At 35.0% G+C, this 13,203-nt stretch overlaps 1 protein-coding gene across 1 annotated transcript; it reads right to left on the bottom strand.

The window, feature by feature from the left end:
• Positions 1-1,985: 1,985 nt before the first annotated feature.
• LOC121729537 lies at positions 1,986-12,990 on the bottom strand. The gene is made up of 14 exons (XM_042118077.1): positions 12,935-12,990; positions 11,900-12,028; positions 11,379-11,527; positions 9,224-9,527; positions 8,718-8,939; positions 7,575-7,811; positions 6,186-6,371; positions 5,840-6,079; positions 5,441-5,695; positions 4,883-5,060; positions 4,208-4,332; positions 4,049-4,117; positions 3,135-3,972; positions 1,986-3,061 (listed from the first exon to the last, which is right to left on the bottom strand). Exons 1-14 carry the CDS (start codon positions 12,962-12,964, stop codon positions 1,986-1,988), a joined length of 4,038 nt encoding a protein of 1,345 aa, XP_041974011.1. The 5' UTR covers positions 12,965-12,990.
• Positions 12,991-13,203: the final 213 nt, after the last annotated feature.

Raw genomic sequence — 13,203 nt, 5'->3', positions numbered from 1 at the left:
GACGTGTGTTTCTGGGAACATAATCTACATGCGGCCGCATACATAATGTTGCGGTGCAAATGTGCGCGCTGAAATTTCTTCTTGCAGTCTGTGTAGGCTTTGCTCCACTGAAAATCTAGTTAAAGATTTTGTTTCTTCGGTCTATTTATATGTAGCTTCAGATATTGTTTTAAGATTGTATTCTATTTAAAACGAAAGTAGGTAATTTATTTAGGTTTGAAAAACCTTAACTCCCATTTGTTAAGAAATGTCATCTAGTCCCATGGCTTTGATAGTGGCGCTTAGTGCTTACAAGGGAAAATAGATTTGGTAATAACTTACTTAATAATCGGAATTGCACAGGCACTCGTATAGATTCCAAGCTACGTACATCAGTAGTACCAATAGTAGCATAGCCACACAGAAAGGGTTTTCCCTGATTTTGGTCAAAATTGCAATACAGTCGCAAGATCCAGTGTCAGCTACTGACGACCGTGCTGGCGCCAGTGCCGGCTTAGATTCCACAGCCCCTTCCATTGTAATCAATGGAATGGAATGGTAAATAATTCGTAATTATTTAATTACTTTAAAATTATTATTTTTTTACTTTTTTCATAATTTTATATCAAACTGTACATTTTGATTGTTAATATTGACGCATATGCGGTATCAAACCATAAAGTTAATATACCTAGCGGAAGGTAGGTAGGTTCCGCTTATTTTTTTTAAATAAGTAAATAAATAAATTTAAATTAACTTTATGATCAAAACCGTAAGTCATCTACGAATGATAACGTCAACGTTTCTTTATTACAAAGATTTTAAAAACTTTTTGAAAAAAAAAAATATTTAGACCAAAGATTTTTTACTACTAATATTAAAGATATTTTATTTTACTAGTAAAATATTATATTTTGATTTAAACACAATAAGTGGTGTAATTAATTATTATAGTCACATTTTTAGTGTTCCGTAGCCAAATTTATGGCAAAAAACGTAACCCTTATAAATTCGTAATGTCTGTCAGTCTGTCTGTCTGTCTGTCCGTCCGTATGTCACATCCACTTTTCTCCGAAACTATTAAAGCTATACTATTGAAACTTGGTAAGTAGATGTAATCTGTAAGCCGCATTCATCTATCCTATGCATGTGGGGAATCTATGAATAGGTCTTCAAAAATCATATTGAGGTTTCTAACATCACTTTTTTCTAACCTGAATAGTTTGTGAGAGTGACTCTTCCAAAGTGGTAAAATGTGTGTACCCCCCCCCCCCCCCCCTAACTTCTAAAGTAGGAGCATGATAAATGTAAAAAAAATATATGATGTACGTTGAAAATTGGTTTGAACGAGAAGATCTAGCAAGAAGTTATTTTTATAAGTCATAAATAGTAAACCTTATTTTAACTTTATTTTAAATATAAAAATAAATCAAAAACCTTTTAATTTAAAAAAGATAAACCTTATTGCTGCTGCGGAACCCTCCATGGGCGAATCCAACTCACACTTGGGCGCTTTTTCAACTTTACTACTAGTTTACGACACTACACCAATTTAATACAAGTTTCGTAATTTTTTCTACGTTTATAACTGATAGTACCTACTAGATACCAATTAAGGGTCTAATAAAGAAAAAATAAAAGGAAAACAATAATACACTGGTGACGGACAATTTATTTTATGACAAATGAAATAAAACAAGTTACAAATCAATACCATACGGAACCAAGATTCAAACAAAACAGTGCTTCGAAAGTTATTATAAAAGAACAAGAATATTCTTCAAATCCAATTCTTTTGTAAATAGAAAAGAGACTTTGAATTTGCGACGAAACTGTGAAACAATAAAATAATAAATTATTATTTAGATTTTAGAAGTTATTTGAATTACTTACACAAAACTGTACTCTTGTGATACTTAATATTTGTTTATCATTGGTTACATTATTATAAAAAAATAATATTTAATTAATTTCCCCTTTTTTATTATCTATTTATATTCAAATTATTAATTTAATCCAAAGAAGTTGTCATTGATATCGAAATAAAGTACTCTTGTATCTGAACGGGTTGTCTCTTCAAAGTTTGATTCGAAATTTTTTCGGCACTTGCAATCAGTAACATAAACATCATTGCCAAGTGTACAAGATATGTTTCTGTCTATGGTATTGTTTTCAAAATGTTGTATGGCATCAGCAGATTTATTTTGAGAGTTGAAAAAAAATGAAACTTGAGCAGACTTATTATCTCTCTCTGATTTACTTTGTAAGTTAAATGTTCCGGCGTATTCATTTATTTGATTCGTGTTCAAATAAATATCAGGATTTAAAAGGCAAGAAAGCTTTTTGTCGATATTTAAAGTTTTTGGTTCACCATATAGTTCAGAGTCAATAGATTGATTTTGTGAATTATGAGATACTTCTGCTGACATAATATTCTCAATATCGTTTTGGTTTTTCCTTTGTTCATACGCGGAGTCTTTTTGGCCTAATTTATTAATTAGTACTGATTGGTCCTTATTCATATCAATTTTTTCTGATACACTCCCTTTTATTTTTAAACCTTCAATGATTTTCTTATTAACGCATTTCTCTTGGTATTTTATCTTCAAACGTTCAAAATCATTCTCTATAAGTTCTGTTATCTTATCTAAAATCGTTGGCAGTAGTTTCTCGGAGTGATCATATTCTTTGGTACATGAGCACTGTACTTTTTTAATTTTGATCTTTAAGTATTCTTTTAACAAATTATATGCTCTCTGCCTACTACCTTCGTGATTTTTAAAAGAGCATTTACACAATACTTCAAAAGTATCATCAGTTACAATGTTTTTTATTTCTTTAAGAATATTTTTATAGATAATTTTTTCTTCATCGACTGAGATGGAATGTTTCAGGCTTGGTTTTAAATCTCTAATTTTGTCCTTAATATGCTCTTTAAGCAAATTTAAAGCATTTATTTCGATTTCATCTGCATTTGAATTAAAATCGTTACAGCAAACACAACTTTGTGGAGTACTCGCAACAGCTGATATAATTGCATTTTTTGATTCTTTAAAGTCTTCGGAGTCTTTGATCGGTGTACCTAAAAAAGACAAAAATTAGAATAGTTCAATTTTCTTTTTTATTTTATAACTTAAATGCTTTACATAACGCACCATATTCATTTGCCATAATATGCCGATTTAAGCCATTCTTTACTTCATCATTATTTCCTCCACTTGAATTGAATTCAGATTTTTCCAGCGATAATATAGTCTCACTTCTATATGAAGTATTATTTATATTACTTTTAGGAGATCCGCTTATATTTGAATTCAGAAGTTCGATATTGCAAAAATTTTCATTTGCCATATTTAAATTAATGGCACACATATATTTTGAAATAGTTGGCCAGGCTTCTTTATTTAAAAAGCATTTTCTATCATATTCATTAGTCTCCTTAGTATCTGGAGATATTTTAAGATTCTCGTTATAGCTTTCAGTCTTAGTCAAACTATCTAAAAACTCATTAATGGACGTATTCGAGGGAATTTTATTAATACATATACATTCTTTAGGACAACTGTTTTGTGCTTGTTCTTTGATCAATGTATTGTTTTTATCTCCTAGATAGGATGACTTGTAAGCACAGGTGCATTTTTTAGCACCTACACCTAATATGTCTGATTTATGTCCTTTGTGTAGAGGTGATTGTCTAAATACATATTTTGTCGTATTGTTCGATACTTGTTGAGTGTCACAAATATAAACACCGACTGCAGGTGGGAGCTCAATGTTTTTTAATTTCTTGTTTGTTTTCTGCTTCACGCATATCGCTTTGGGTTTTGAAGAAAATTTATTTTTTACGTCAACGTAATCAAGTTCTTCTAGTACGATTGTGTCCTCCTTACTTGCATGTTTAAAATTTTCATCTTTTTCCGGCTTGTCATCATAATTAATATTATGTGTTTGAAGAAATTGTCTGTTTTTATTCTTTGATTTAGATTTTGACCTCTGAAATAATGAGTTACATCATAATAAAAAAGTTTTAAGATTTAGAATACCACTGTAATTGTATTAAATTACAAACCGATGCCCGCTGTATTATTTTTGTAAGTTTGTCTTCCATAACCTTTAGATCATCTTTTCCGATTGTTTCCTATAACGTGAAACCCTGTTAAACTAATCTTTTTATAGAACTGATTCTCATACTGTATCATAGTTTAAAAATACCAAGTCCATGGTTTACCTTTTTTAGAATTTCTACTTGCTGTCTCAGCTGTGCTACGTCATTTATAGTCTTCTTTAGATTTGAGGAATCATTGATTTTTCTGGTGGTTTGTGGTTTTACGAACAAAGGAAATACTGCGTCAGCTAGAAGATTAATAAAACAATTAATGTGAGTCATATGACTGTGAAGCTTATTTCAAAATGTAACTTAAAATAATGTTAATTTTTAACTTTGGAATTATTTATATTACTTCAGTCATTTATAAGTTGATCATTATGTTTAAAAGTTACGTAAGTAGCTTTGTGCTTATAACTACTATAAAAATAGAATCAATATTTATGTAATATTATTCTTCTTAGTTTGCAGTTGACGTAAGTAGTTGACAATAAATAACTTAACGCGAGTGATAATTAGATGTTGGAAAATTTCAAATATGTATAGACAATTAATAAAATGCTTAAGCTGAGCATTGCATGAATGTAGCTTTGAGTATAAAAATATTGCATCGGTTTCCATAAACAGTACATTAATTGGAAAAATAGGTCTTACATCATCAATCCTACTTTTAATTTATTATTTTTAATCATACATATTTAGTTATTTATAATCCGTTCTGCAAAGTTTTTTATTTTAATCACTTAGTCGTAGAAAACAAAAATGGACTACTTATATAATATTATATTATGTAGATACCTCTTTTACTCTCTTTTCTACATTGACAAGGTTGCACACGCGATGATATTTGTAGAGCTTCAGATTTTCGTTTAAGCATTTGCTCCATCAATTCAGCCGCTAGACTTCTGGTTCGAGCATCGGGATCATGTTGAGTCACTCCAGTTTTTTCTTTATCTACTGGTACTGATCGAAGCCACTAAGAAAATTTTAATTAAGTCAAATAGTTGTATAAATTATCATATTAAGGTTTGATGAATGATAAATGTTGTTATAATATAACTTCGCGAACTATTTAGATTAATACTTTTAAAGCGTCTCCCAGACAGACGCGGCCTGCGGTAGCGATGGCGGTGGCGGTCAGTTGGATGACTTGAGAGTTCTAGGAACGACACAGATACACGCGGCCACGCGGCCAAGTCATCCCACTGACCGCCACCGCCACCGCAAGCCGCGTCTGTCTGTGAGACGCTTTAGGGGTTTAATATTTTAATTTCATATCTTGTATACACATCGTTTTTACGACATAAACGTATAGTTATTAAATGAACTAAATGATAATAATATAAAAGTAGTTACCTTCATACGATTATTCTCGATGGTTGTGGCGATGGCAATATTGAGTTCGCCAGTGAACAACTGCGAACAGTAACTGTGAATATTGGTCCTCAAAATGCTATCTCGTTCCCAATCGTGGTTCTCGTCTAGGCACTTTAGGAGCTGACAGGGCATCAGCGATCCCGTAGCAGACAGATCTGTCATAAGTCCTTTGAATAGACCTCCTAGGAGATCTGACATTAGCTGGTGCCGTATGGAAGTGCACGAACAGGATTTCTTTGAACAAACAAATACTTTATTACGGATTGTTACTGAGTGCATTGTAATACGGAATGCTAAAAATGCTTTATATTTTTTGTAACTAAAACGAACTTTTGATTCCTCGAGAATTTGGAAGAAGTAACGTTTAATAGTACGTACCGGATTGCCGTCCGTTTCACAGGACCAATTAGCAGCTAGTGACGGTGTACGTTTGGCTTCAATCGACGCATCTATAGGGAGCTTACATTGACAATCTATGATCTTTTCTTGCAGTCTAGCAAGTTCACTTTTCTTAGACTTCAGTATGTCTATTTTTCGGAGCATATCATCGTCACATTTTATTTTAAAACTATCCAAGTCGCAAGTCAATGAAGCTTTTTGCTTTTGTAAATTAGCAATCTGCAATTTTTTATTTATTCTAAATGGTTATTGAAATAATGATTTTTTTAAAGGAAAAAATAGCATGCTATAATAATACAGTCTAATAATAATGAAAATATGAAACCTCCGCTTTCAACGGCGTATTTTTATTTTCCTCTTTTTTTATTTCATTTCTTATTTGTTTCAAATTTTCTTGGACACCGGCCATGTCAGAGCGAGTAGCGCGTTCGGCTTCTATAGTAAGTCCACGAGCTGTGCCGATCTCACTCTCTAGATATTGTATATTTCGACGCTCTGCTTGCTCCTTGAACTGAAATACGCGAATAATGATCACGAACGTATCTTTTTTACTTAAATTACTGTATTATTGTCCATTTTCTATAACTTCATAGACGTACGTTTTTATAAGACGTAATAATTGTTGATTTACATCCTACTGAGAATAGTGGATGGATGAATTATAGATAACAGTGTTCCCGTAGTACTGTATTAGCGTAGTTGGAGCTCCAAATAAAAGATCACAATATCAACAGTCATTATGAAGGTGAAAATTTATACGTATGTCGTGGGAGCCATGCTTCGGCACGATTGGGCCGGCTCTCACTCATCACGTTCTCACAGAAAACCGGCGTTGCTTGCGCTGTGTTTCGCCGAGTGAGTGAGTTTACCGGAGGCCCAATCCCCTACCCTATTTCCTTCTCTATCCTCCCCTATTCCCTTCCCTTCCCTCCCCTAGTACCCTATTTTCATTTAAAAGGCCGGCAACGCACTTGCAGCTCTTCTGATGCTGCGAGTGTCCATGGGCGACGGAAGTTGCTTTCCATCAGGTGACCCGTTTGCTCGTATACGTTCATACGTACGTTTTTACTTCTTCACTCAAAATCTATCGGGCCGATTTTGATCAATTTTTGCACGGTAGTACACTCAGGTAGTACACAAGGCTCCAGATTAATACAAAGACTACTTTTGAGTACAGTGTTCCGGTAGGATACCCTAACAACTCTGTAAACGCTGAGCCTCGAGTCCAAACTAGGACCATCGAAGAAATTGTTTAATAGGCAATTGAAGGACCTGCGACATTTGGTCGGATTATGTCAATTTAGTGTTAGCTATTACCTATCTGTCGGATGGATTATACACTACGAATAATAAAAACTAAGGAAACGTAACACCCATACTTCAACCGATTTAAATTTGGTTCCTTTTCGCACACTAAAATATGACAATAGCTACGAAACACTGCAGACACTCAAATTTACGAAATAAAGCCGTTGACGTTGGCGTTGGCGTTGACGTTGACAATAATTGTCACTTCTATAAATACACAAAATTGCGTACCGAATACATACAATAGGGTCTCATTTTGTAGCCTCTTGGTGCAAATTTTTTGAAGGAGTTACTATTCCTTAGTTTTTATTATTCGTAGGTTTAACACAACGCGGCCAATCTACGTTGCTCCGCCATCTGCCTATGAATCAACTTCTCTGATATTAGACGATAGAGAACCACAGACCTCAAGTTCCCGATCAATCTGCGTCAGCCGGCAGTGCTCCGCGGCGAGTGCGGCATCGTCCTGCGTCACCAGCTCGCTGAGCCGCAGCCTCTCGCACGCCAGCCCGCACACCTCCTTGTCCACTTGCGTCAACTTCTCCCGCACAGTTTCTGCCTCAGCGCTGCGCCGCTTCAGGTCGTCTACTAACGTCTTACACTTGGCCTTGTAGTCGTTCCTTTCTTCTAGTATTCTTTTTATCTGCATTAGGTTATTCAAAATAGTAACCTTTTAAATAATTACGTTAATGGTAAAAATATTCGGATGACTTTTACAATCAAGTACCAAATTTAATTATTAATATGTTTGTAAATGTTTTTTGTTTTTGTATCCTAAATTGCACAAACCTGGCTACATCGTGCACCGTCATTTTGAGTACTTAAAAGGTAAAACTATAATTAAAATAATACATATTTTGCGGTAAGTATTATTGTCATTATTTTCTCTCACAAAGGCAAACAGTAATTACTGAAACATTGTAACAAACCGTACGCCATATTTGTGCCATTTTGCATTTTTCCAGCTAACCCAAAAAATAAACTAAAAACGGGAATATAACTACTAGTGAATCCTTTAAAAAGGGACGTAAATACTATTCTTACCAGTGCTGAGTGCATGTATTTAAAAACCATCATAATATATTATAGGACTAAAAGATACAGAATAAAAATCTCAAAGAAGTCTTTAATGTTTTATGTGTTTATGGACATAGAGATGTTCCGTAGGTTTTTTCTATCCTGGACAACCGGCCATGACAAGACCTATATTAATATGTCCTCTCCCTAGGCTTAACTGTTCTCCGTAGAGTAGTAATACCATAACCGATTCAGCAGTCTGTCAGTTTCTTCTTCACGCTTATGAAGAAGTAACTGACAAACAAACAAACACACTTACGAAATTTATTATGTAAATAGAGATGTACTATCAGAGACGTTGATTCATAGGAAGATGACAGACCTACGTTATTTGATTGCGTTATGTCAATTTGTCAAGCCCATCCGACAGATCGCGGCTAACGTTGAATTGACATAATTCGACCAAATGACGAAGGTCTGTCAACTGCCTACGAATCAATTTCTTCGATGGTACAACTAACTCATTACCTACCTGGTCTTCTGTGTCTTTTGCCTTGTCTTCGGCCAGTTTCAAGCGACGTTCATAACCATGCTCCAAGTCTTTCCAGGCCACGTCAGTTCTCTCTAATAACTCTAGTCTTTCTGTTTTCCGTCTAGAGAGGTTTGCAGCTCGGGTTCGTAGGTCTGAAATTATTTCCTCCAATTCCGCTAGTTTTGGAAGGTGCTCCTTGTCAATACCGAAATCTGTGCAAGCCTAAAAATATGAACAAAATAAGCTAACGCCAATTTGCTAATTACAATTTTAAGGGGTTAACAATATTTTGATTTCGATGGAGACATACGAATATAATATTATGTTTATGTAAGTACGATGAGAAATAGATTCATTAGGCACATTGCAAACCTACATAATTTGGTCGGGCTATGTCAAGCCAAGCCGCCAATTCATGACTAACATTAGCATAATCTTACCAGATTCAATGAAAATCTCTCTAAGCTAATTCCTCTAATGATAGTACGTTAAATAGAAATACATACAGCCTTAATTTCTTTCTTAACTTCAGCTTTGATCCTTTTTGGTTTATCTTCAGGATCACATTTATCTTTTTTACTCTTCTGTTTCGTTTTCGAGAATTTTTTGTCGAACAGGTAATTATTTTCAACGCGCATCACAACTTTGGTCTGCAAAGGAAGTCTGACGACGGGGCCCGTGATAGAGTTCACATCGAAGCTCGAACTGCTCGTGAAGCAACTTCTAATTTTAGAAACGCTGTGGCTCACAACTTTTACACTCGAAACACTCTCGACTACTCTATATTCGTTCAGGCTTGATTTTACGAACCTGAAAAATGTAAAAACCATGACATACAAAGATAGCGTGACATTGAAAACAAAGCAATTCTAGAATTCCTAAGGAATCCGAGAATAGCTGCCCGTATCAATTTATTTTCCGTTATAAGATTAGAAACGATGGCGAGAAATATTATATTTAAACCTCAAAAGTATGACAGAATACTTAAGTCTATAAGAAAGTTGGCAGACGACCAAAAACTTAAAACAATGCACAGTGCACTCTTGTACCCTACATTATACATACGATATTATACGAGGGACCTCTTTGCGTGTACCGACGCAACAAATTAAGTAAGTATCTGAAATGTTCGGGTACGTAAAATGAATCTATATATTATATAAAACTCAAAGGTTTTTTGACATAGTGATCTATCAACGCACAGCCCAAACCACTGGACGGATCAGGCTGAAATTTGGCATGCAGGTAGATGTTATGACGTAGGCATCCGCTAAGAAAGGATTTTGATAAATTCCAACCCCAAAGGGTTCAAATAGGGGATGAAAGTTTGTATATAATAATACTTCTTAACGCGAGCGAAGCCGCGGGCAAAAGCTCGTTAAAAGTATAAAATTATTAAATTCAATTTCGAATTCGCAATAGGTAGTGGAAAGGACGTATTTAATTAGTAAAATTACTACGAAGGCGATGTAATATGGCCGGCTAGGTGTATGAGGGCTTGGCCTCATTTCTTCGCTAATAGCACTGTTTCCTCGACATAACGTCTGCCAGCTGCCGCATGTATTATGCAAATATACAATTGACGTTTAATCGTCGGTTGCTACTTGTTTTTTTTTTTTTTATGAAATAAGGGGGCAAACGAGCAAACGGGTCACCTGATGGAAAGCAACTTCCGACGCCCATGGACACTTGCATCATCAGAAGAGCTGCAAGTGCGTTGCTGGCCTTTTAAGAGGGAATAGGGTAATAGGGAAGGGTAGGGAAGGGAATAGGGTAGGGGATTGGGCCTCCGGTAAACTCACTCACTCGGCGAAACACAGCGCAAGCGCTCTTTCACGCCGGTTTTCTGTGAGAACGTGGTATTTCTCCGGTCGAGCCGGCCCATTCGTGCGGAAGCATGGCTCTCCCACGTATAAAACTTGCTACGATGATTGCCGGAGTCTGATGCAAAAAAATAATATTTTGTAAAAACGAATCTACTCATTGAATACTTAAATCTTGTTTTTCCACAACTGATTAGAGTGGAGTAAGACTCAATGCAACATATTTTGTCTGACGACTGATAATAATAAATTACATTAAAGCTCTAGATAATAAACGTCAACAGGACGCTGAGAGAATTTTAGTTCAAAATAACAAGAAACTACGAAAACATTTTTTTAAATATCCTTTATCAGTGACATAATAAGCAGTTTAAGCCGTCACATCATTTACTTGAAGTAAGCTCGAATCATTTTCAACTGCTATAACTGTCCCTTATTACTGTCCTACAGCTTTAAAAATTCTAATAAATACAAACTCCAAACTTTATAATACTATATTATAACTTGTAACGAAACTAAGCGTTAATACTTCAGTTTACTGATAAAACACCATGTTAGAGTAAAATCACTTCATGAAGTTGGCTCAATTTTCACAAAGTCAAAAGTAAAGCTTCGGTCAAACCTACGCGCCAGTGACGCGGGACGCTATTTCATCGCTTTAATCGCGTGCGACTAGACGTATGCGAATTATAATTGCATTTAAAGTTGACAAAAAATGCTGTGCTATTCCACAGCATTTTTATCAACTTTATGCTACTACGCGGCAGTCCCCGAGTGCCACACGTATTTTAATCACTTAGTTTCTTGACCTTGAAGCATAAAATTTAGGCCAACTTACTCATGCAGGCTGTCGGCGCGCTCGTGCCCCAAGCGGTGCCAGGCCAGCAGGGCTGCAGCCAGGTGTTGCTCCTCCGGCATCAGGCACATCATCGGCGCGCCATCACGCGACTCCCGCTCCATCTGATCCTGAGTCGACCGCAGGGCGCTCTACAGAATATCACAATAGCTGTTTCATTTTTTTTATAATTGCATTCAGTAAAAAAACAAATCCGTTCAATTCTTTTCCACAGACATTTATTTAATTTATGCAGAATTTTTTATATGTCTGCTTTAGCGGCGTTGTGATGATGAGAAAAATGCTTGGGATGAGCAAAATTCCTGAGACGGAGGAATAGTAGAACGCAGTGACTGAGATGTTCAAGTTTTAACTTCAGCTGGGACCACAATAAGGCTGGGACGCAGAGTACAAGCCACCGTTTCTTTTTTTTGCGTTCACGCATCCAAAGCCTTCTATCTTAATTATCTCATGACTTTAATCAACTACTAAATACGAATAATAAACAATAGAAGACGGGATACCTTTAAATCTATATATGGGTATGCTTCTAAGACCTTAGTTATGTTCCAAGTAACGAGAGATCCCAACGATAGTTTTTTCTCTGGACTTGATAGACAACTCGTTTCATGCTTGCCATCTTTGGTATCCTGCTAACAAATACAGGAGCAGTCTATTTATAAAGCTTCTAATAGTAGGTACTTACCTATTTTATATTAATTTACTGTTTTAAAACGCTGTTTAACTTATTAGACGTATTTTGCTTAGTAGAGTTTAAGAAGAGCCAAATGTATAATATACTAGCTGTCCCGGCAAATATTGTTTTGCCATAATATATAAACTAATCGCACATATTTCGCAGTATTTCGCCCATATTATTTTATTGAAGTGATTAAATAAGTATAACACCATGTCATCGTCCATCGCTGTCCCGTCGCACAATTAACAACGAGCGCCGTCAGTCTCGACTCTCGAGATGTAATAAATTACTTTTATTAATCAACAAATGCAATTATCAATATAAAGAGTAGTCAGTAGCCGATTCTCAGACCTACTGAATATGCATATAAAATTTGGTATAAATCAGTAAAGCCGTTTCGGAGGAGTTCGAACGAGTTCGTTTTTGTCCCGGGAAAGAATACCACGATATGTTCCGCAATTTTCGCATTCACAATATGATATTATTGTATGTAAGTTTAGATTCTGCGTACCCTAAATTATATACATCACGTCACAAACATCACGTGAATATATCGTGGACTGGTGCATATATGCACGTCATAAACAATATTGTAAAATATTTAATACGGTGTCGCCCCACTAGTAACTATTATAATATCAGTTTCCTATTGTGATAGTTACAACTTACAACGTCCATTATAAAATAGAACCTTATAGCTCTATGAAGAAACATAAAGAAAAACTAGTTAGCTTAACATAAAGCTTAGATAAAAGATAGGAATATTAAAAAAAACAGGTAATAGAACTACCAAATCTATCCAGAAAAACGAAAACCTTTTTATACAAAATAAAACTTCTAATTGGATTTTCCCGCTTACCTGATTGTACCGAAAGGACTGACAATTCATTTTTTATCTAAGTACATTAGTTTACAAGCTATTTTCAAACTTTTTAATTTAGTATATTTAAATATATTGTAGAAATGTCGAAGCACTAATGATTAATGATTGACAGATATGAGACAGGAGAATAGAGAAAGAGTATCCACAGAATAATAATGATCATAAGCAGATAATCTATACATGATATTATAAAACAAAGTCGCTTTTTCCCTCTGAATGTCCCTTTGTTCCCTTTAATCTTTAAA

This window comes from Aricia agestis, chromosome 8, assembly GCF_905147365.1.
Source record: "Aricia agestis chromosome 8, ilAriAges1.1, whole genome shotgun sequence".
NCBI lineage: Eukaryota > Metazoa > Arthropoda > Insecta > Lepidoptera > Lycaenidae > Aricia > Aricia agestis.
Note: the sequence above shows the minus strand (reverse complement) of the source record. Positions and strands in the feature narration are given on the sequence as shown.

Bases quoted from the DNA above. Each gene is read 5' to 3' on its own strand.
- LOC121729537 (XM_042118077.1), bottom strand. From the start codon at position 12,964: ATGAATTGTCAGTCCTTTCGGTACAATCAG. The intron at 5,696-5,839 runs GTACGTACTATT...GTTTGTTCAAAG, and splicing joins GTGAAACGGACGGCAATCCG to AAATCCTGTTCGTGCACTTC. The intron at 4,333-4,882 runs GTATCTACATAA...TTAATCTTCTAG, and splicing joins TAGAAAAGAGAGTAAAAGAG to CTGACGCAGTATTTCCTTTG.